This window comes from Carcharodon carcharias, chromosome 16 (assembly GCF_017639515.1).
Source record: "Carcharodon carcharias isolate sCarCar2 chromosome 16, sCarCar2.pri, whole genome shotgun sequence".
Lineage (NCBI taxonomy): Eukaryota > Metazoa > Chordata > Chondrichthyes > Lamniformes > Lamnidae > Carcharodon > Carcharodon carcharias.
This window is the reverse complement of record NC_054482.1, coordinates 67,365,699-67,391,076: the sequence shown is the minus strand read 5'-3', so window position 1 is coordinate 67,391,076 and position 25,378 is coordinate 67,365,699. Positions and strand designations below refer to the sequence as shown.

General features: G+C 39.7%; 1 protein-coding gene across 9 annotated transcripts in view; it reads right to left on the bottom strand.

Annotated features, from left to right (window-relative positions):
• Window positions 1-3,225: 3,225 nt before the first annotated feature.
• Window positions 3,226-25,378, bottom strand: part of nfia (nuclear factor I/A) — a 529,589-nt gene continuing 507,436 nt past the window's right edge. For all 9 annotated transcript variants that reach the window (XM_041208194.1, XM_041208200.1, XM_041208198.1 and 6 more), the window contains one exon: window positions 3,226-6,444. In XM_041208194.1, coding sequence (XP_041064128.1) covers window positions 6,427-6,444 — 18 coding nt within the window. In that variant the 3' untranslated portion in view covers window positions 3,226-6,426. The remainder of the gene's footprint in view (window positions 6,445-25,378) is intronic.

The window sequence follows — 25,378 nt, the reverse complement described above, 5'->3', positions numbered from 1 at the left end:
CCACAGTCCTGACTTGTGCCTTGTAGATGGTGGACAGGCTTTGAGGAGTCAGGAGGTGAGTTACATGCCACAGGATTCCTAGCCTCTGACCTGCTCTTGTGGCCACAGTATTTATATGGCTCCTCCAGTTTAGTTTCTAGCCTTATAAATACTGTGGCTGCAAGAGCCACAGTTGCCTTTATGTAGCAGTTTTCTTTCCCATTAACGTCTTGAGACAATTCACATTGAATTAATTATAGCGGTCATTATCATCTTATCGAAGAAAGTCTGGAAAAGAAGCATTTTAAGAAAATAAAAAGATGCTCTGCAATAAGACTGCTAACAGGGCTATACTATTTTGTCAGTGCTGTAAGCTGAACAGTTATGTCTGGAAACATAAAAGTATATAGGTGCTAAGGCAAAATAAGGAGGCACAGCATATGAAATTCAACTTTGGCAAAATGGGTGGTGGAGGATCCACTGGTGGTTACACATGCTGCCCGATTTTCTTATGCATTTGGACAGGAATATTCCCCCCATCTCCACTCCATTCAGTTTTCTATGGGATATTGTTTACCACTGTAACTAAAGGCACCATAAAAATGAGACATGAATACAGAGTACAGTAGCATTAGCATTTTATTTTCCTTTTTTTGTTGCATAGGAAATGCAGCACTTGCTTCCAGTAATCGTATTGTAATGTGAGAAGGTGGTAGCACTAATGGTTGAATACAAGAGTTAAACTAATCCACACCAGCTCAAAACTTGCAGAGATTTAGTTGAGTAAGAATTGATGCCCACAGTGTTTCTCAACCAATAACATACTTTCACATACACGTTTTTTTTAAAAAATGACCACGAGAACAGAATCATTGCCAGTACTAGAGGCACAACATTTTTACTGAATTCATCTAAAGTAAATGTTCAACCGTGCATGAAACTAAACAGCCACTTTTTTTTTCTCATTTTAAAAATACGTGCTCTGGTGTGAAGGTAGGGGTGGGCACGGGTACCCATTCACCCGCCTGTTAAAGTGCTACCTGCTCCCAAAAATCTGAAGTTCTCTTAAGTCCTTCTGTTGGGAAAGGAGCTTCTGACCCAGACAAAACAGCACTGCTGCACAGTAATGGGATGGTAAATGCACAGACGTCATTAAAAAAAAATCAAACTGAATCGCGTGCGATGCCACTTATAGGTAACTGTCAGGTAAGTGTTGTCGGGTACACAGTTTCTAAATTTTGAACTGTGCCCACCCCCTAGGGTGAAGCAAAATAAACAAACAAAAAAGTAATACTGAAAATGTTTTTAAAAAGTAAATGTATTACCTCGAAAAATACTGAAAACACCCCCAAAAATAGTCAGATGTGTTCTCAGTGAAATATCTTTAAAACTATCTGACAAGAACCAAGTCAGGAAAAAAAAATGACTAACATAAACTTGAGTAATATTTATACAGCTCAATAAGCATTATGGAATAGCATGCAGTAATATTGTATGGTTACTTTACATTTGCTTAATCATCAGGAGAAGGTTCTGACAGACAGCGAAGGCGACCGTTGTAGAAAATTGTAGTTCAGAAGATTCATATAATACAGATTTCACAGGCACCACTTTTTTGTAATGTTTCAGGTAATATGCTGGTATTCTTATTTCTTTCTTTTATCTAAAGCTGGCATTTATAATAATGACAAAAGGCAAGGATTGACGTAAACTCAATAGATACCAAGGTTAACCATAGATTTTGTGCATAGTTCCCATGCAGAAAACACTGCTACACATTTACACTGTCATAAAGCAAGTGAAGTGAGCCCAAGTTGTCACATTTCATTGCCAGCCTGTAATAGCACCATGTAATGGATTTGCATTTAACAGTAAATTTAATTATAAAGTTGATGACACAGTATTCATTACAATTAAGTGCTATGGAACAGCTTCAATGTTACCTGCTACACATCAAAGCAATTTTCAGTACTGGCTGCAAACATTTTTTAAACTTTTTTTTATTAAAAATACTTCCTAAGTTACGAGCTGAACCGTTATACAGCCTCGGTTTGCAGTTGCGAAGCTGGATTTTACTGTCAAACGCTGATGCATGCATTACTCTCAAGACAAGACTTTATTTTAGTGCATCTGAATCCTGCCAGGTGCCATTAAAGCTTTCCTTATATTATCAAGCCAATCTCAAAGTCATGTTCTTATGGTATTTTGTTCCATGGAGGCCTTCTATCAAAGATATTTCCAGAGACACAATTCAAAGTGTAATATTGTTTGACATTCCAAAAATCACCACAAGGAAAAAAACTGTCTCAAGCTGTGTATCTGATTTTTTTTTGTCCAGTATATATTTTAACAACACTGCCACTACAAAGCTGCAATATGCATGAAGAAAAAGGTGAGAAAACCTGTCATGGAACTTGCATATTCCTGCAGGCTGACTGAATTCTGCGAACTATGCTTTTGAGAGGAAATCTCATTCTTGTGTGGTCTTTATCCCTCTCCCTCCCTTTCTGATGAAGAAAAGCCAATCTAGCGCTTCGGGCAATTTCTAGTCTGGCTCTACTGTTATTTGACTAAGCTCAACCTTGACTCTGAAGTCGGTCAATCAGAACTGCAGACTTATTGTCAGACAAAGACCCATGATCATTGTTTTGCACAATTACAAAAGATAAAAACATACATTTCTAACCTGATGTTGCAGACTTTAAGCTTGTTTTATCTACCTCGGCAACATTCTAAGGTTACATTCTAAAAATGATGCAAAGATAATTCAATATTCAAGGGTTAACATTTATCCAGCTTGAGGGGGGTTGGGGGGTGGGGGGTGGGGGGTGGGTGGGGGGGGGGGGGGGGAAGGAAAGAAAAAAAAATCACACATCCCTTGGATTAACAGAATGACATGCTGTCTATACCTCCAGAATGAAACTGAATTCTCATTTTGTTGTGTTCTTTGCATGATACTGTGAAAGAGAGTTAGCTTAATAATACTTACAACCCCAGTCCGTTTCATCCTTTACGCTTTTGCCTACACACTATCATTTTTTCAAACCTTTTAAAAAACTTTTCCTTTTTTTAAACTTTAAATTTGTTCAGGTTTCCCTAGCATCTTTCAGACTTGAAACAACAAATACCTTCAAAAATACAGCATGTAATATCCATTTACAATGGTTCTTCAGTAGCCTATACTTTATAAGTATAGGAATATGCCATACCAATCGAGAAGAAAAATAAAGTACTTAAATACATACAAAAAAGGAAACAGGAAAGTTTATAACTCAAATCCAGTTCCCAGAGGAATAGCAATACTACGAATGCTGCCTTATAACAAACAATCAGAAAATCCACTAAGCTAGGTTGACATTTTTTTTCTCATTTTAACAATGTTACAAAAGTTCCTGCATTACAAAATAGGGCAGATTAAATCAGTGTAATTAATACAACTATACAACATACAAATTACAAATCTGCTGAATGGGCAGCTCAACTTTTTTTCTTTCCTTGCTTTGCAGCCACGACTAATCGCACTCACCAACAAAAAAAAATAAAAAAAATAACTGCCCGCACTATTGCTTTTTCTTTAAACTGTTTTAAAAACAGGGTGCAATTTCCTTTACTTATTATTTTGTATGTACAACCAATTCTACTCATAAACCTTGGCTTTTAACAAGGTTCTTACAAAAAAAGTTTGTCCGTGCTATTCCCTTCACTGTGAAGCACTGCAAGCTGCTCTTTATAGTGCACATATGTCAATGTAATGCCCAGCTACGTGCTAAAGGAAGGCTAAGGATGTGGATTACAAGAAATTACATCGAACAATTACAATCACACAATACAGTATTGTGGAACACTTACTCACCACTTAGTAGACACCTATCAAAATCCAGAAACTTGTTTTAATCATTTTAATATACATAATCAGTAAACAATTTGAAAACTTGGAAGTTTCAAATGTGCATATAAAATGGGCATTTTTTGATTTTCTTGAATGCAAATTCCTTGCAGTCTGCTATGCTGAGAAAAAAAATGGGTCTGGGATTTGAATGAAAGTTTAAGGCTCAAATGTGAACAAACTGTTCTGAAATTTGTTGGAGCAGGGTTCAGCTTAGTGCTTCACAGTTCTACTGCAACTCTAAGGAGAGCCCTTCCTGTCTGTGCATTCAGCGTTTACAATTTACAAGACAAACACCTAACAGACTGCGTTAACAGCAGCACCAACTTTGGTCAAATAAAAAAAAATTTAAAGTAAAACTTGCTAAACATTTCTACATGATAAATCAGGTATTGCATATTTTTTTCATATATCTGGGAAAACAAAGGAAGACACCAAATAATATTAAAACGTAGCAACATCCAAAAAAAATATTGATACACTAGCATCTACAGATTTCAGAAGCACTGACCGTACAGGACAATGAAATCTAATCCTATCTGCGGAAAAACTGATTTGTTTTCTACATGTTGAAACTTTACAATGGCTGACATCAATGTCGCATTTAAAAAGTGTCTCTGATTGCTACACCAGGAAAAGACCCAAGAGGATTGTTACATTATAGGAACATGTGCAATGATTCCACGTATAATTGCTATCCAGGGCAAGGCACATTGATGCGGAATTTTTTTTAATATCATTCGTGCAAATCAAGAAACTTATTCCATTAGGGAAAAAGTGAGGAGCAAAAGTGTCTTCCCAAGACTTTCTGTTTACTGATTGTATAGGACAGTAGTAGAGGCCCTTTTCTTAGGCCCAACAAGTACGGTTCAAAAGGCAAGTGCCCGGAATAGGGATTATATTTCTTGTGTCTTAATGCACTATACATTTCTCCTACATTGTCTATATAAAAATTAGTCACTAACACTAGATCATGCATTTTAAATGTCTGATTGGCTGGCAAGCCAAGCAGAGAATATATACGGTTGGTATACCATGGGAAAATGGTTTGTTAAATATTTGCGAAGCGCACCTCATGGCATGGATGAGGGTTTGCTTTGCTGTTTGGTCAAAAATCTATTTCAATGCAGTGTTTTTTTTATTACTTACATGTACAAGTTGCTTAAATCGATACGGATAGATTCCTAGATATAACATGTGGATCTGAATTCCAGTATTCTGAGGTGAAACACTGAAAAACTCGTCAAGATCTTAATCCATGTATTGTGTCTTTGAGCTTGGAAAGAAATTTACTTGTAGTACAATGTGGCGATTTTCTATTATGTGCTTAGTTAAAACAACGATTAGCTATAATTTTGAATGTAGTTTACATGATCTGGTAAAAGCACCATTAGCTTTTTTTTAATTTTTTTTTTTTAAATCTTCCTTCAGTTTACTTGAGGGATGCAAGTTTATTTTAAAAAAAATAAAAAAAGCAAAAAATAGCTCCCCTTTTTTTCTTGCAAGGCTATGATTTTACCCCGATAGTTTAGAGTCCTGGGGTGGGAGGACTTGGAAAACAAAAATAGAATTTTCAACAATCTCTATCATACAAAGATATTTAACTATCCAATGAAATTGCACTTTACTCAATTAATCAAAAAAATTAAACCTTTTTTGATTGATTCTTGTCAGTTTCAATCAAAGCAGACCATCCTCCCCAGTTTGCATGGATTTCTTATTTTTAACATTTTTTTCTTATTAAGTGTCGGAGAAAAAGAACAAAAACAAATGGTGTGAATGCAGCATTTTAATCTTCTTGCTGTGAGATGCTTGATTTTTATATACCTTTCAGGATGCCTTTCGGAGCCATGATAACTGATGTATGTCAGTATATAGCTGGGTTTGATAACTGGTGTATGTCAGTATATAGCTGGGTTTGATAAGTGATGTATGTCAGTATATAGCTGGGTTTGCGTTTAATTAATTTTCTGGAAAAAAAGAAGAGCTGTATTTTGTGATATGTTGCAGAGAAAGCTGCCCTAGCTATTTCCATGGTGTAGTATTTTATATCTTGCAGGATTTAGCTATGGAACTTCAAAACACTTGTGTTTCATTATCTTTCACTAATATTTTACCTGTTGAGGGTCTCCTGCTTGCTGGAGATAGCCTGAAATAGTTAGACTCTACATAATTGTGTAATATTCATACAGTCAGTAAGTGATAGCGGACTATTTCTATCCGGTATGAGAAACTACCTTGCTATGCCTATGTTCTACTATTAAAACACTTCAGAAATTTCTAACAGAGCCTAAGTATTTCAGTTCCTCAGTAACAGACCCTTACATATCAATAGCACGGTAACAAAAATGACGAGTATGACCAGTTCTTATTAAGTAAATCCATTGCTATGGTCTTCATCATTCAGCCTTTAGGCGTGCTGTTTCATGTCATTTCTTCTGTTGAAATTCTATTGATCTCCCCTCCCCCCACAGCTTGAAGTAAAGATGTCTTGCTCCCATGTTACAGAGTTGGGAAGGGGTCAGGTGGTCTGTCTGCTGGGTGGCGGGAAGCTATGGCCTTTATCCCAGGTACCAGGACTAGAAAAAAAAACAGAATTAGTTTAGACAGCAATCAGCAAGATATAGCAAACCAAAAGTAGTCTCTCACTTCTTAAAGCTTTTTCAAAATATATTTAAATTGGTCAGCAGTTAAATTGGAGTAGGAGATGAAACATTAATAGAACATTGATTTTATCCACAATAATGACTCTATGCTCTTTATACGAGCATAAGCTTTGACATTGTGCATTATATGTACTTTATCCAAGATCCTAAAAGGAACACTGTTAGGAGAGTTGAATATCCATTACCATTTGCCCTTTCAAATGCATATAGCAGGTCAGAACCTAACTGCGATAATTTTGCTGATGGGTCACACTTGAATTATTAACTTAGTTTTTGCTTTCAGGCGTTAATTGAGCTGCTACACATTAACAACATTTTTCATTTTTATTACTATCAAAGTTTTTATTTCACCAAAAGTATTCTAAGAAAGGTAAAGATTCATGATTCAGCCTTCGTGTGGACCTATTCTTATTACACCTTTACAATGTTATCTGTGCAAAGCGAGAATCTGAAGAACATCATAGGAACAGGTATAGGCCATTCAGCCCCTCAAGCCTGTTCTGCTATTCAATTAGTTCTTTGTCATTTTTGAAAATTATATAAATGAAATTAATCCACTTCATTTTTAAGTACAACTTGGATCCTATTTATAGGAGTTTATGTGATTGCTAGATTTATTTGATACATTTTATTTGTTTCTTGAGGGCATATCCCATTGTTCTTGATGTTGCTCCAATCATTTTGTTGAAGCATCTGAATGCTGTAAAAGGGTCATTTACATAGGATTGATTTATTTCCTGCAGGAAAGCAGGGTGGTTTTAAAGGGCAAACTGAGTATTGCCATACAAACATCTGGGCGAATTTTATTTTTGTAGCAAAGAGGCTCATGTGTTAATTGCCAATGAAAACTTACTCAGAAATAACTATTTTACAGAATTTAAAGCTGATTATAAACAAGTTTGAACTAATGGGCAGAATCTTCGGCTCGGCGAGCGGGGGCGGGGCCCACTTGCCAAGGCGTAAAATGATGCAAGGTGACGTCGGGTGTGCGTCCCGATGTCATTGTGCATCATTCAGATTTTCAGTTCGGCGGGCGCACAGCTAGTCAGCTGGGCACCCACCGTACTGTCAAAGGCCTATTAAGGCCAGTTAGCTCTCAATTAAATCAATAAACTGAGCCGCCTGCCCAACCTTAAGGTCGGTGGGCAGACAAAGAGCCCAGGCGGCCTTTGCATTTTTCATGGAACCTCATCCACAGGCAAGATGAGGTTTCATGAAGGTTTTTAAAGTAAAAAATTTTAATAAAATTAATAGACATGTCCCAGCTCATTGACAGTTTCACATGAGGGGTCATGTCTTAAATTTTTTTGCAGTTAAACTTATCTCCCTGAGGCAGCTCTGTGCCTCAGGGAAATTTCTGCGCTCATTCACATGACTCAGGCAGCCCCCCTCCCACCCCCCACAGGAAGCACTCAGGCTCTTCCAGGTGCGCGTCACACTGGGTGGGCCTCAATTGGCCCACCCACGTAAAAAAGGCGGTGCGCAGCTGATCGCGGGCGGCCCGCGCCCACTCCCACCCAAACCCCTCCCAACGGGGAGAAAAATCTCCCCAGTGTATTACCATCATTAGGATACGCTTTGGAGATTTTCTCACTGAAGGCAATGATTGTAAAAAGGCAAGAAACACTGCCTCTTGGATTTCAGTTACAGAATAATACTTTTATTTAAAGAGAACACCTAAGTAAACACTCCATCTAAAACATTAGTCAAGTAAGAAGATGGGCAAAGCACTCAAGTGCATTTTGTAACTGTCTACCACTGTGGGGAGTCAAGAACAATGAGGATCAATGAGGAATGTGGGACAACGTGCCAGATGCTGGCATACCCAAAATTGAGGTGGCAACCTGCTGAAGCTACAACACAGGACTACATACATGATTAAAAGCGGAAACAACATGCTATAGACAGAGCTAAGTGACCCCACAACCAATGGATCAGATTAAAGCTCTGCAGTCCTGTTACAATCCAGTCATGAATGGTGGTGGACAATTAAGAGATTCCAAAAACATCCCCATCCACATTGATGGGAGAGTCCAGCAGACCAGTTCAAAAGATAAGGCTGAAGTATTTGCAACCATCTTCAGACAGAAGTGCGGAGTAGATGATCCATCTCAACCTCTTCCTGAGGTCCACACTATCACAGAAATCAATCTTCAGACAACTCAATTAGCTCCACGTGGTATCTGAAGGCATGGAATACAGCAAAGGCTAAGGGTCCTGACAACACCCTGGCTGTAGACTGAAGACTTGTGCTCCAAAACCAGTTGTGCCCTTAGCCATTTGTTCCAGTACAGCTACAACACTGGCATCTATCTGGCAATGTGGAAAATTGCCCAGGTACTGTTCATAAAAATCAGGACAAATCCAATCCAACCAATTACTGGTCAATCAGCCTACTTTCAATCAACTGTAAAGTGATAGAAGGTATCATCAACGGTGCTATCAAGCAGCAATTACTCGGCAGTATCCTGCTCACTGATGCTCAGGACCACTCAACTCCAGATCTCTTTATAGCATTGGTTCAAATGTGGAGAGAACAGTTGAAGTCCAGAGGTGAGGTGAGAGTAACTGCACTTGACATCAGGCAGAATTTGACTAAGTGTGGTACTAAGAAGCTCTAGCAGAACTGAAGTCAGTTGGAATTGGGGGAAAACTCTCAGCTGATTGGAGTCATATCTAGGACAAAGGAAGATGGTTGTGTTTTTTGGACGCCAATCATCTCAATCCCAGCACATCATTGCAGGAGTTCCTCAGGGTAGTGTCCTAGGCCCAACCATTTTCAGCTGCTGCATCAATGACATCCTCCATCATAAGGTCAGAAGTGGGGTTGTTCACTGATGAATACATCAGTTCAGCACCATTTGTGAACTCCTCAGAAACGGAAGCAGTCCATACCCACATGCAGCAAGACCTAGTCAATATTCAGGTTTGGGCTGATAAATGGCAAGTAACACTTGTGCCACATAGGTACCAGGAAATTATCATCTCTGACAGAGAGTCTAACCATCTCCCCTTGACAATCAAAGACATTACCATCACTCAATCCTCACACCATCATCATTCTGGGTGTTACCATTGACTGTAGCCTAACTGGGCTAACCATATAAATATTGTGGCTACAAGAGCCTGGGAATTCTCAGTTGAGTAACTCACCTCTTAACTACCCAAAGCCTGTCCACCATCAAGAAGGCACAAGTCAGGAGTGTGATGGAATACTCTCTACTTGCCAGGATGAGTGCAGATCTAATAGCACTCAAGAAGCTTTACACCATCCAAGATAATATTTGATCAGCACTCCGTCCACCACCTTAAACAGTCACTCCCTCTATTACTACCACACAGCTGCAGCAAAGAGTGTATGATTTTCAAGATGCACTGGAGCAACTCTCCAATGACAACATGTTCCAAACTCGAGCCCTCTACCACCTAGAGGAACAAGGACAACAGGCACATGGGAAGACTACCACCTGCAAGCTCCCATCCAAGTCACATAACATTCTGACTTGGAACCTTATGACCATACCTTCACTGTCATTGGGTCAAAATCTGGAACTCCCTCCTTAACAGTGCTGTGAGTGGACCCTACACTGCATGGACTGCAGCAGTTGAAGGCGGTAGCTCATCACCACCTTCTCAAGTGCAATTAAGCATGGGCAATAACTGCTGGCCTAGCCAACAACAAAAGTCTAGTTCTTGGTGAAGGCGGGGTTAAAAGCGGAGGGATAATTGGAACAGACATAATTCAGTCTCCTTTTAAAGTCTCAAATTCTTTCCTTATTTTTATCCAGTGAGTAATCTAATATTATTTAATATCTTAAAAGTATCACATCTGCTTCCATTTCCACTGAACTTTAGCTGTTATAAATTTCTGGCCCTTATATAGAATTACATGGATCCTATAGCACAAAACAGACCACTCAGCCCAACTGGTCTATGCTTGGGTCTATAATCCGCTCATAATTCCCTCTTCCCTTACAGCTCTAATATTCCTCTACTCCTTTCTCCCTGATGTATGCATCAAGCCTCTCTTTAAATGCATCAATGCTTCCTGCTTTAGTCACTCCATGTAGCAGGAAGTTTCACACACTCAACACTGTGTAAAGAAATTCCTTCAAAAATCTTTCAATGATCTATTAGTAGCTATCTTATATTTTTTCTCTTTCTTCTTTCATGAGATGTAAGCATCGCTGGCAAAGCTGCATTTGTTGCCCATTCCTGACTTCCTTTGAATGGAGTGGGTTGCTGGGCTATATCAGAGGGCCGTTAAGAATCAACCACCATGCTGTGGCTCTGGAGTCACATGTAGAAAAGGCTGGATAAGGATGGGAGATTTCCTTCCCTAAAGGACATTAGTGAACCAGATGGGTTTTTAACAACTGACAATTGTTGCATGATTACCCTAACTGAAACTAGATTTATTCATTGAATTTAAATTGCACCAGCTGCTGTGGTGGGACTTGACCCAAACATCCACCATCACCCAGAGCATTAGCCTAGGTCTCTGGATTACTAGTCCAGTGACAACATCATTAGACCACTGTCTCCTCCTTATGCCCCCTTTCCCTGGAGGTGTCAATGAGTGAAAACAGTTTGTCCACATCCACTCTATTGAAACTCTTAATAATTAAGACCTTAATCGTGTCTCCTGCTGGTCTTCTCTTTTCCTGAGAAACCAGCCACATCCAGGCCAATCACAAGTCGCCAGTGGTTGCACTTGCCAATGTGTTCACCCATTGATGTTCAGCAGCATTATTTTTTTCTGTTTCAATCAGAGCTGCACACATAGGGCAGGATTTAATCCAGCTTATGGGGGCAGGCAGGGATGTGGTGGGGTTGCCATAGAATTTGGAGGGAAGGCATGGGGTGGAGAGGCAGTCATTTTCTCGACTCTCTGTGATTCAGACTCCTTCCTGCCTAGAGATGGGGTTGACTGCCAGCTTTCTGGTCTGCCTTTGGAGCTGGCCACATTAAATTCAGCCCATATATCTTTTGACTTTATGAATATTTGAACTTCAAAGAAAATCTGGATTTTTTTTGTTATATATTCTCAGAATGTGGACATTGCTGGCAAGGCTAACATTTATTGCCCATCCTTAGCTGTCCTGAGAAGTTGGTGGTTGGTCTTGTTCTTGAACCACTGCAGTCTATTCTTTGTAGCAGTTTAGTACAACTGTGTAGGTCATTTCAGAGGGACGTTCGAAGCACCTGGATTTTTAAATGGCTCAGGCTGGGCAAAATTGGCAGATATTTCTTCCAATAAATGGTGTTGTTAACAGTGTAAGTTCCCAAGAAATGGTCAGACCGCCACACAATCTTGGTTACTGATACCAATTTTTTCCACAGTCTTTTTTAAAATTGACTTCAAATTCTCAAACTGCCGTGATGGAATTCAAACTCCTTTTCTGTAGAACCACCATTCTAGATTACAAGTGCAGTGACATAACCACTATATTACCATACTGTCTGTGCTAGAAAGGGTTAAAGTTGAAAGTGCAAGGTTCTCTATTCAAAATCAGCATGAGTGCACAGATTTTAATGCAACTCAACATCAATTAGCAGATCAATGCAAAGGGAATACTGCAGCTTCAGCAGAACCGCAATTGGCTGGTATTTAGAATGTACGCTTTGAAAATTGGTATTCAATCGTGCCATTTAAGCTGCTTTGTTAATTGATAAAAAAGTACTATTTGCGGGAAAAAGATTAGTAATAGAATGTCTTACATGTAACGTATAATCTTTCAAAGAGAAAAAACAATGTGCATTTGTGCAGTTTTAATAAATTGGTTTACAGCTAATGAAGCATATTTAATTCAACTGTTCTTGTCACACAGCTGAAGTATTTTAACCTTTTAGGGGCTTTAAGTATTTTTTCCAAGCCTTTTTTTTAAACTTTAATCAACATACTTAATGCATCTATTTAACTGTACTTGGTTGCCCATATTTTACTACTCTATAAAAGTATGTCGCTAATACGTAAAAGTGAACCTTCTAAAGCCAAAAGCGAAACAAAGAAACATATACAACATGTGCTAGGACAACTTTTTAAAAATGGTGTTTACAGTTAAAGTGAGCAAGAAAGAATGCAACTTAAAGTGAAAACTGCGGTACTACCAGCACTTAATTAAAAAGCCCACGTTCCTGTAAAATATTACTAACTTTAGTCAGCAGGGGGTGCAATTGAACACAGCACCTTCCTTCCCTCTTAACTGCACTCTGTTGGTTTGCAGTGCTTCTGCCCACCCCCTTAAATTAAAACAAGGCTCTTTCCCACTCCTTACTTTTCACTGCCTGGCAGGCAAGGTTATCCAAGAGCAGTGCTGTAATCCTTCACAGAAATATGCTTTATTGATTACTCTGGTCTATTGTTCCCTTTTTAAGTCCCCCAAGTTCAAGTTCATCCTGGTGTTACATCATGTCTGGTTTCCATTGGTTACCAGACAGACCCAGACGTGACTATCATTATCAAGAAACACTCTTCTCTCCACCCACCAGCCTTCGAGCGGCTCTGACGTAGCAGCTCTACTGCCGACACATTGAAGTATTTATTCTGTCTAATTTATGGCCTATGCTGTAAATGAGACCACAGTCCAAAAAGCAACACTGTTGTATATTTAATCAATTTGTCTTTCTCAAGCATATGGGAAAATTCAACAATGGCTTAATTATTGCAATTTTCTCCAAACACATAAAGAAAGCTTACTACCGAAGTCCAAAAAGGTGTTCGCACAAAAAAAAACCTCCAGCCACCTACTGGTTTTCCTTTTTTTTTAGCTATTGACATTTGATGAAATGCTTTCATTGTATTTTATTATATTTTTAAAAAGTCAATGTGAAGGTTGCTTCATTTAGTTCTACAAATCAACTTGTGACATTTTTCCCCATTTACAGTCTATCCACATGCTCAGGGAGCCACTTTAAGGTTAGTTCTTAATCAATAGAACTTGCTGACTCTGTACTTTTCTGCTGTGCAGTGCAGCTCCTCTGCGTGTGTCTGGCTGTTACTTCAAGAAATGTCTTAAAGTAGCAGTAACAAAATGTCATTTGATGTTTTGCTCAGGAAGATGGCACTGTAGAGGAAATTTTGCCAGTCAGATAAGCAAGATTTTTCTTGTTGGTACAAATCAGGCATCATTCACCACAGCATTATCTAACTTACCATCATTCCTCCTTCCTCTCCACATTATCCCAATATTAAATGCAGTAACAGTGTAAAGGCCAAAGAGGGGAAGGAGTCCCTGAAATGTGTACAGGAGAATTTTCTTGATCATTGTGCTTCCAGCGCAAAGGGAAAAGAAACACTGCTGGATCTAGTTCCGGGGGATGAAGTAGAACAAGTAGACCATGTTTCAGCAGGAAAACATGTGGGAACAGTGATCATAATATCATTGAGTTTGGAGAATTATTGAAGTGGGCAATGAACAATCAAAGATAAAAATACTTAACTGGCTGAAGGCTAATTTCAGTGAGTCAAAAAGGATCAGCCCATGTGGACTGGAATCAAAAATTGGAAGGTAAAACAATCATTGAACAATGGGAGGCCTTCAAAGAGAAGATGGTTTGGATACAGAATAGATACATCCCACAAAGGGAAAGGAATGACATTCAAAACTACAGCTCCATAGATTATAAAGGTATAGGGATTATTTTGACCAAAAGGTGAAAAGAGGCACTGAGTGAGTGCTGTGCTAATAAGAAATGCCTGTTTGAATGTCCAGACTTAGAACACAATTTTCAGGCTAATTTGATGATCATTATGGTTTGATCATGCCTGCAGGTGCTAACCAGAAAGCTGCAGGTTTAGCATTCATGCAGCAGACACAATTTCAATGGAAGAGTATATGTGAGCTCTTCACACTGACTTTCACTGAAGGTGTGGAGTACTGTGTTCCTCTCCGCAGATGTTGTCAGACCTGCTGAGTTTTTCCAGGCATTTTTGTTTTGGTGTCGGGCACTCTGTTTAGTATACAATGGTCGGTTTCAAATTAGCTCAGGCACTGAAGGAGAGGGAGCACAGGTTCTCAGATGCGGCACTGCAGGTTCTGGTGGAGGTGGCTCACAGGAAGGAATGTTGGCACCTCAACCTCTTGTCCCTCTCTTCCTGGCCTAAGTCCTTCTCCCATTCCTGCTGCAGACCAAGGTGTAAAGAGAGATTATGGGAATAGATTAGCACTTAACATAGCTCAAACATTGGTGATAAACATATAAATTAGAAAATTGTAGTCAGAAAAAGAGATTGGAGACAATAAAGGTGATTTTGTCATGGAGGCAGAGGACATGGCTGAGGTACTAAATGAGTACTTTGCAACAAAAGAAGAGGATGCTGTCAATGCAGCAGTAAAGGAGGAGGTACTGGTGGTATTGAATCAGACAAAAATAAAGTGGATGTAATTAAAAGGTTGGCAGTACTCAGAAAAAAAATTCCTGGTTCGGATGGCATGCATTCTAGGTTACTAGAGATAGCGAAGGTGGAAACTGTGGAGGCTCTGGCCACGGTGTTCCAACCTTTCTTTGATATAGTTATGGTGCCAGAGGACTGGGAGACTGCAGGTGCTGCACCTGTTGAAAGAAGGGGTGAAGGATAAACGTGACAATTACAGGCCAGTCAGCTCATCACCAGTCACGGAAAAACATTTAGAGAAAATAAGGTGGGTCAAAACTAACTTGGAAAAGTATATGAAAGTTAGGTTGGATTTGTTAAAGGCAAATTATGTTTGAATAATTTTACTGAATTCTTTGATAAAGTAATGGAGAGGCTTGATGAGGGTGGTGTGGTTAATGTTGTGTATGCTGACTTTCAAAAGTCTTTTGAGAGAATACCATAAAATAGACTTGTTAGCAAAATTAAAGCCCATGGGATTCAAAGGACAGTGGCAGCATGGATACAAAATTGGCTAAAAGGCACAATGGAAAGAACAGTGATGAACTGTTGTTTTTCAGGCTGCAGGGAAGCATACAGTGATGTTCACCAGGGGTCGGAATTAGGACCACTGATTTTTTTTGATAGATATTAATGGCCTGGACTTTGGTATACTGAATATAATTTCAGATGCTACAAAACTTGGAAATTTAATGGAGGATAGTAACAGACTGGTGAAATAGGTACGCTCATGGCAGGACACGTTAAGAAAGCTGGTTAAAAAAAAAGCACATGAGATCTTTGGCTTCATCAACAAAAACAAGGGATTATGCTAAATATTTATAAAACACTGGTTATGCCTCAGCTGGAGCTTTGTGTTCAATTCTGTGCACTACATTTCAGGAAGGATGTCAAGGCTTAAATAGGGTACAGAAAAGATGAGGCACCATGGATGAGAGATTTCAGGTACGTGGAGAGACTTAGTGAAGATGGGGTTGTTTTCCTTAGAAGGTTAAGGGAAGATTTGATAAGAGATATTCAAAATCACGAACATTGTTGATTGAATACATAAAAATAAACTGTTTCCAATGGCAGAAGAGAAAGTAACCAGAGGATACAGATTTAAGTTGATTGGCAAAATGGAAACATTTTTGTTCTGCAGCAAGTTGTTAGGTATCACAGTATGAAACTTCTATGGACATTTTTAAATGTTAGCTTGGCTCAGTTAGAAGCACATTTACATCTGGGTTAAAGTCTCACTCCAAGATTGAACACACAATCTAGATGTATACTTCAGTGTAGTACTGAGAGACTATTGTCTTTTGGATGAGACATTAAACTGAGATATATTTAGATGGGCATAAGTAAATTTAAAAGTAATTCAATGGCTGTGAATTGTTTTAAGACACGCTTAGACCTTGCTTCTAACCTGGTTTATATTCCTAATGTTTGTTGAAAATGCTTAAAAATACCGCAAGACTTCCAAAGACAAGTAAAAACAAATTGGCATTAACAAAGGTTATGGCCACGCTGTGCAAGTAAAGAGAGCAAGATGCATCTCACAATAAACCCAAAAAGGACTCTGGACATGATACATAAGTAACAGACATCTGCAGGATTTAATAAATCTGGAAACTAGAAGTGAAAAATAGCATATATTTGTAAACATGAAAATGATTAATGGACTGTTTTTAAATGGGCTACAAATATATTGCTGGTTACAGAGTCCTAAGGGCAGGGCATTTGTCTAACATCCTAGCGAAAGATGTGTGATGAAAGTAAACTCAAGTATATATGTGGATGTTATACAGTTCATGTGTGATGGCAAAGAAAGGATACTTAAAATAGCTGTGTGGTTCTCCCAAAAAGTTAATGAAATGAAGTTACCTTTCTCATGGCCCCAGATTGTCTCTATGTAAAACAATTAAGTACTTCAGAAAATTGCGTTTCTGGATGCAATTCACTAATGGCATCTTGCAAAGGGGGAACACTCCGTTAACAGTCCTACTTTCCTTTCAGAGCTCTATGCAACAATGCACCATCACGTCTGAGCAAAGTATCTTTCAGAAAAGCCATCTGAAAAAGTTCTGGCTGTCCTTCCTCAGTATTCAAGGTGAAACGTGAATGGAAATTTTGCAGTTTAAGATGCGGATTTAGTTCTTCTATTGCTGTTCAAAATGCAATGTAATCTCATCCCCACCAGAACTGCTGAGTAAGCATTTAATAACTGCCTGCATATGTGTGTCATTTCAAAGGTATTCAGCTCATGTAATGCAAAATAGTCAGACACAGAATGTGGTGATAAAACACTATTTTAATGGTGCAAACTGATCCTGTATTGTTATGCTGAATATAACAACAGTTTATATTGTTCATCAGTCAAACATCTATTGGTATGTGTAATCTCTTATTAGTTTAAACCTCTAACAATTTGAATTGATAAGATTAAATATTAGTAATATTTTACCACTCAACTATATTCAAGAATTCTGAAGTCAACATCTCAGGAATGTCAAATCATTTAACAGTACAGGTGGGTAGCTTAAATGGCTAATTGCTTGACTCCCAATCACAAGATACTTAATTCAAGTCCCTGGGATTGCCTACCACTTAAAGTATTGCCTGGGCAGAGCGCAGGAGAAAATCTAGCAGAGAACGATGCACACTCATAACTGAGCCCACTTAATTCTTTTCCCCTACCACCAATGACTCAGATCAAAGCTCTGCTGTCCTGCCACATCCCGTCGGGAACGGTGGTGGACAATTAAACAACCAACAGGAGGCAGAGGCTTCATAAACATCTCCATCCTTAATGATGGCAGACTCCAGCACATGAGTGCAAAAGACAAGGCTGAAGCATTTGCAATCATCTTCAACCAGAAGTGAGTGGATGATCCATCTCAGCCTCCTCCTAGGGAGTTCCTCAGGGTAATGTCCTAGGTCCAGCAATCTTCAGCTGGTACATTAATAACCTTCCCTCCATCCTGAGGTCAGAAGTAGGGATGTTAATGATTGCATGATGTTCAGTTCCATTCATAATGGCTCAGATACTGAGGCTGTCCATACTCACATGCAGTAAGACCTGTGCTGATTGATTGGCAAGTCGACTCTGATTACTCAAGGTGTTGTCATGGTGAAAACAATGGGGAGCTCCCCAAGCTCCTGGGTAATTCAAAAAAGGCGCACGGCTTGAACATATTCCTTTACATGTTGCAGGGAATAAACGAGCCACATTACCAGATTAACTCATTGTCTTAAATTGGTTGTTAGAGTAGATATTAGCACACTCAGGATTGTTCAGCAAGTGCTGCCCAATTGCAGAATCACATCTAACAACAGACATTTTGTTTTGGGTTTTGTAAGCCTGGGCTGGTTGAGTACAGTTTATACTTTCCTGTTACAAACAACTGAAGGAACACACGATTTGATTCTATCAGCCAGTTGTTGGGACGTAAGGTCCATGTACTTGGCATCTCCCTGGCAATGAAATTAATGAGCAAAGCTGCTTAATTGTTTGGTAGGCAGGATGTCTTTTTGGGCAGCATGCAGTTAGTGGAAAATACCACTTGCATTGTCATGCACAGAAATAGGATGAAATCGCTTGTTTAATCTCTGTTGTTCAAATGTTTGAGTTACTTTGCCTTTCCAGGGTATTTTGAGTTACTCTGGGTAGTCTTCAAGTCTAAAAGTGGCAGTCTTGGGCCTATATGTGAGTTTGCATGATACACAGCAAATAAAGATCTGATCAGATAGCCATTGTCCCACAGGATAGCTTTGATGCGCTCTATTTCTGCATCAAGCCCACAAGGTGAGCAAATGGCTAGGGCCTTATTTACAAGATTGCCGATAAAGCCAATTTTATTGTGCTTACGAATCTCAGTGGGCTGAATTTTCTGCCTACCAGGCGGGCGGGCCCAAGCCAATCTCCAGTGGGCCGGAGAAGCGGCCCCACCACCATTTGACGTGGGCGGGCCAATTAAGGCCTGTCCAACATGATGCCCGGTGGGAAGTGCTATGCGCTTCCTGTGCGGGCAGAGGGGGGGGATCCACAAATGCGTGAGTGCGCTCCTTCGCGCATGCGTACAGAAGAGCGCACATCTCCCTGAGGCTAAGTGCTGTCTCAGGGAGATTGCTGACAGCTGTATAGACATTAAAAATAGAAAAAAAATCCTTATCATGTCCCCCTCATGTGACACAAGATGGGACACAAGATGGGACATGTTAATAAATTTCACTAAAACTTTATTAAACTTTTTTAAACTCTACATGAAACCTCATCCCGCTGGTGGATGAGGTTTCATGTTTTTTCTGTTCCCCGCTGGGGCTCCTGGCCTGCCCACTAACTTTAAGGTTGGACAGGCAGGTCCTTTAATTGTTTTAATGATCTTGCCAATGGCCTCAATTGGCCATCGACAGGTCGGCGGGCACACAGCTGATTATGCTGTGCCCCTGCCTTCCCGAAAATTTAAATGGGGTGGGATGACGTTGGGGGTTCCCCCGACATCGTCCCGCGTCATTTTGTGCGTCGGCGAGTGGGCCCCGCCCCCTGCTCGCTGACAGCAAAATTCAGCCGAATGTGTATACTGACCGCTGAAAGTAGGCCGATGGTATCTAGTAGTGGAGAACCCACTAGCGGATTTTTCAATTAACACGTCCAGGAAAGGGAGCTGCTCCATCTCAGAAATGAACTTGAGTGCATGATGGGGTGTATAAAGGTGTGCCATGTCGCTATATCACGGCGATATAGACCTGCTGCCATTTTCGGAATCTGTATTCATTGAACTTATAAACTTAGCAACTCTCTCAGTTTTAATGGGCAGAATTTTATGATCCCCCCACCAGTGGGTTTGACTCCCACTTGCCCTGACCTCCCGACAATTTTACGGTGGGACAGGAAAGGCCCATGCCGAGTGACTGAAGGAAGTCCTGCCGTCAGCCAATTAGCTCTCCTTGGGGTTAGATGGCTGCGAGGTAGCTAGAATCAGCATTGATGCGTTGGCCACCGACCCTTCGGGTGGCAGGAATGGAAACGCTGTCATCCTAAAAATCCTGGTCCACGCATGCCCATATAAATGGTGTAGCCGTGGGAATCCCTCTAGGTCCAGTGCGCACTAACATTTTCATTGGTTTGCACGAGAAACCTGTTTTTAATGGAATGAGCCCTAACCTCCTTTCCTGTACATATTACCGATATGTAGATGATATGTTCGCGATCTTTCAATTTATAGCCATATGTAAGGATTTCTCCTTTCATCAATAATCAAGATATGCTTGCTTTAATGCTGGTTATGTTGTCATAGTTGCATATTTAATTAAAGTAATTTTTTGTAACATATGGTCACTATTTTTAGTTGAATTGCACTTTTTCATACTGTATAAAGACAAAATGAAAATCCTAACGGTTAACAGAATGCTTTTTGTGGCTGAATTTCGTTGACTGTTGCCAATCCAAAATATAAACATTAATTGAATGGCCACAAAGTTATTGGGGCAAAATCAAATGTCAATGGGGAATAAAGTGTGTAGTAGCAGATCAGTTGCTCATTAGACACCAATTCTCCTTTCCATTAATTTCAGATAATCTGTCTGATAGGATCAAATAATTTTTTTTCGGGATTTGGCCTACACTGACAAGGTCACATTTATTGCCCATCCCAAGCTGCCTTTGAAATGGGCTATTTTCCTGAACACCTGTGGACCTTGATACATTGACCTGAACACAATTGAAGCTTCATAACATTTTCACCAACAGCAAGCGCCTGTCTTCGGAGGCACTTCTGTAGTGCACTATAAACAAAGCAGTGTAGATACCTTTAGATGCACGGAATATCACACTGTTGACTGCCATTTTTTCAGATGCTGAACTCCTGATTTGCCAGTTTATATTGCTGGCCTGTATGGATCTTCCTGAACAGGAAAAGCCGTACAGACTAACAATTGTGCATGTTCTCTGGAAGCTGCTCTGCAATATTAATGTACCATTCGAGGTAACAGTCTAAGCCATGGGGGAGAATGTTAGTTTGGCTGTTTCTTAATGATATGCAAACTGTGGGAAGGCAACACTTTCACCATTGAAGAAGTAACGGAGGGAAGAGGAGCTGACAAACGTTTGTCACTTCACAGAATCTTTACGGTGCAGAAGGAGGCCATTCAGCCCATCGAGTCTGCACTGGCTCTCTGAATAAGCATTCCAACTAGTCCATCTTCCCTGCATTATCCCCATAACTTTGCACATTCTCTCTTTTCAGGTAGTAACCCAACCCAATTCCCTTTCGAATACCTCAATCAAACTTACCTCCACCACGCTTTCAGGAAGTTCATTCCAGACTCCAATCACCCTCTGGGTGAATTTTTTTTCTCACATCACATTTATTCCATTTGTCAATTATTTTGAATCTATGCCCTCTAGTTCTTGATGTTCCCTTGAGTGGGAACAGTTTCTCACTGTTTACCCTGTCCATACCCCTCAGGAGCTTGAATACCTCTATTAAGTCTTCTCTCAGCCTTCTTTTCTCCAAGGAAAAGAGTCTCAGCCTTTCTGATATATCCTCATAACCACAGTTCCTTATCCCTGATATCATTTTATGAATCTCCTCTGCATTCTCTCCAAAGCCTTCACATCCTTCCTGAAGTATGGTGCTCTGAACTGCACGCAGTACTCCAGATGAGGCCTAACTAGTGTCTTATGCAAGTTCAACATGACTTACTTACCTTTGTACTCATTGCCCCTATTAATAAAGCCTAATATATTATATGCTTTATTAACTGCTCTCTCAACGTGCCCAGCCATCTTCAATGACCTATGTACATAAACACCGAGGTCCCTCTGTTCTTGCACCTCCGTTAGAGTCTTTGCCTTTATTTTATACTGTCTCACCATATTCTTCCTGTCAAAATGGATCACCTCACAATTCTCTGCATTGAACTTCATCTGCCACTTGTCTGCCCAATCCACCAACATGTCTATGTCCTTTTGAAGTTCAAGACTATCCATATTTGGATTTTCAAAAGCCATCTGAAAAGGTGTCACTCAAAAGGTTGTTATACAAGATAAGGGCCCATGGGGCTGATATATGTTAATATTAACATATTAACTTAGCTGCCTCAAAAATATAGATGAAAAAAATCAACACAACATTCTCCCAGCAGTCCTATATTGCCTCAACCAGTATTTGCAAGCTAAGTAAAATGGCAAAAAATTAAATCTGATGATTGAGAATTTCATCATAATAGACAGAACAGGGATTTGCAGCAACAAGTTCTCAAAATAAGGCTATTATTGCATCTTCAACTGTTGATGGCAGACCTGCAAAAACCTCAATTTTCTATTCTGCATTATTTTAATTTTGGCATTGGCATTAACCCGTTTAATGTTTCAATGATAAAATAATGCTCAACAGTAATTCTAGATTTACTAAATCTACAGTTCCTTCGACAGCATCTTCCAAACCTGTGACCTCTACCACCTAGAAGGACAGGGCAGCAGACAGGTGGGAACACCACCATCTACAAGTTCCCCTCCAAGCCACACACCATCCTGACTTGAAAAAATATCGCCATTCTTTCACTGGGTCAAAATCCTGGAACACCCTCCTTAACAGGACTGTGGGTGTACCTACAGCACATGGACTGCAGCAGTTCTAGAAGGCAGCTCACTCACACCTCTTTGAGTGCAATTAGGGATGAGCAACAAATGCTGGCCTAGTTAGTGACGCCAACATCCCACTAAAAAAAGTAAAAATAAGCCTTTCATGCCCTTGCAGCTAAACTCATTTATTATTGTTGTCAGACAAAAGAACAGATGAGGCTAACTGGTAACAAAAGTCTTAGTCACGAATTACCTAAAAACGTATCAGTGGTTTTACAATAACTCTCTCTATATTTCCTGTAATTAAATTATTCATTCTGCCAAATAACAGAATAAATGAATCATATAGTCAACACTTGAGGTGGCCAAAATCTGATCTCAGATTCTGAACGAATGTTACAAAAGTATGTAAACATATAAATATAAGATAGACAAAGGGGAACCAGTGGATGAAACATATTTGGATTTTCAAAAGCCATCTGAAAAAGTGTCACTCTAGAGGTTGTTATACAAGATATAGGCTCATGGGGTTGGAGGTAATATATCAACATGAATAAAGGATTAGTTAAAAGGTCAGAAAATGGAGATTAGGAATAATGGGATATTTTCCGGTTGGCAGGCAGTTAATATTGGCGTGCATAAGAATCAATATTGGGGCCTCAGCATTTTACACTCTATATTAGTGACTTAGATGAAGGGACTGATTGTAATGTATTCAAGTTTGTCATTAATGCAAACTTGGTTGGGAAACTGAGGAGAGCACAAAGGGTCTGCAAATGGATATAGATAAATTGAGTAGGCAAGGTGGTGGTAGGTGCAGTAGAACATGGGAATCTATGCAGTCCCACAGGGGTCTGTGCTGGGGCCTCAATGTTTTACGATTTACATCCAATGACTTAGATGAGCGGAGCGAAGACATAATAGCTAAATTTGCAAATGACACAAAGATAGGTAGAAAAGTATGTTGTGAAGAGGACATGAGGAAGTTGCAGATGGATAGAGATAGGTTGAGTGGGCAAAGATCTGGCAAATGAGTTTAACATGGGAAAATGTGAAGTCGTTCGCTTTGGCAGGAAGAACAAAAAGAGTATTATTTAAATGGAGAACAGCTACTAATTCTGAGGTGCAGAGGAATCTAGGTGTTCTAGTGCATGAGTCACAAAACGTTGCAGGTACAGCAAGTAATTAAGAAGGCTATTGGAATGCTATCCTTTATTATGAGAGGGATTGAACATAAAAGTAAGGATGTTATGCTTCAGTTATACATGGCGTTGGTGAGACCGCACCTTGAATACTGTGTACAGTTTTGGTCTCCTTATTTAAGGATGTAAATGCATTGGAGGCGGTTCAGAGGAGTTTACTAGATTGATACCTGGAATGAGTGGGTTGTCTTATGAGGTATGGTTAGACAGACAGACTGTGCTTGTTTCAACTGGAGTTTAGAAGAGTGAGGGGTGAAGTGTACAAGGTCCTGAATGGCCTTGACAAGGTGGACATTAGAATGATGTCTCCTCTTGTGGGTGAGTCCAGAACTAGGGGGTACTGTTTTAAAATTAAGGGTTGCCCTTTTAGGACAGAGATGAGGAGAATTTTTTTCTCAGAGGATTGTGCGACTTTGGAATTCCCTGCCTGAGAAGGCAGCGGAGGCAGGGTCATTGAATATTTTTAAAGTGGAGGTAGTTAGATTCTTGTTAGGCAAGGGAATCAAAGGTTATCGGGGTTAGATGGGAATGTGGAAATTGAAATACAAGATCATCAGCCATGATCTTATTGAATGGTGAAGCAGGCTCGAGGGGCCGAATGGTCTACTGTTGTTCCTATTTCTTATGTTCTTATGTTATTCATTTTGGTAGGAAGAACAGAAAAACAGATTGGGGGAGAAATACATTTGATTCTGTGAGTGCAACCATCTTGTGGGCTGCTACCCACATGGCTTTCTTAACAATATCAAGTGTGCTAAGTGAATGAATTTATCCCGGTCATTGTTTGAATTGTGAGAAACTATCAAATATTGGTGTTCAGAGGAATTTGGGTATTCTTGTACTTGAAACACAAAATTAATAGGCAGGCACAGCAAGCAACAAGGAAGGTAAATCATATATTGGTTTTCATTGCAAGGGGTTGCAGTACAAAGCTTTTGGTGAAACCACACTTGGAGTACTGTCTACAATTTTGGTCTCCATCCATAAGGAAGGATTTACTTGACTTAGCGTGGGTACAAAGGTTTACTCAATTGATTCCAGGGATGATAGGGTTGCCCTATGAAGAGAAACTGAGTAGAATGGGGTTATACTCTCTGGAACAAAAACAGAATTACCTGGAAAAACTCAGCAGGTCTGGCAGCGCCGATGCTGCCAGACCTGCTGAGTTTTTCCAGGTAATTCTGTTTTTGTTTTGGATTTCCAGCATTCGCAGTTTTTTTTGTTTTTTTTTGTTTTTATACTCTCTGGAGTTCATTGATCTCATTGAAGCATATAAGATATTGGAGAGGACTTAACAGGCTAGATGTTGAGAGTCTGTTTCCCCTGGCTCACCATTTAGGACTGGTAGGGGTAGCAATTTCTCTACTCAGAGTTTTGTGCATCTTTGTAATTCTTTACCCCAGAGAGCTCTGATGCTCAGTCATGTTCAAGGTAGGGACTGCTAGATTCTTGGCATTTATGGAAATCAATGGAAATGGTGACTGGGTGGGAAAGTGGAACTGTGGTCGAACATCAGCCATGATCTTACTTAATGGCTCGAGGAAACATATGTCCTCTTCCAGCTCCTATTTCTTATGATCATATTTAAGGAACTTATGTGATCTTTTGCACTGAGATAAGCCACTCTAGAAAGCGCTTAGTCATTTTTATTGCATGGTTTAAACTTAAAAGTACACAAATACACAGATAGTAAGCAGTTGT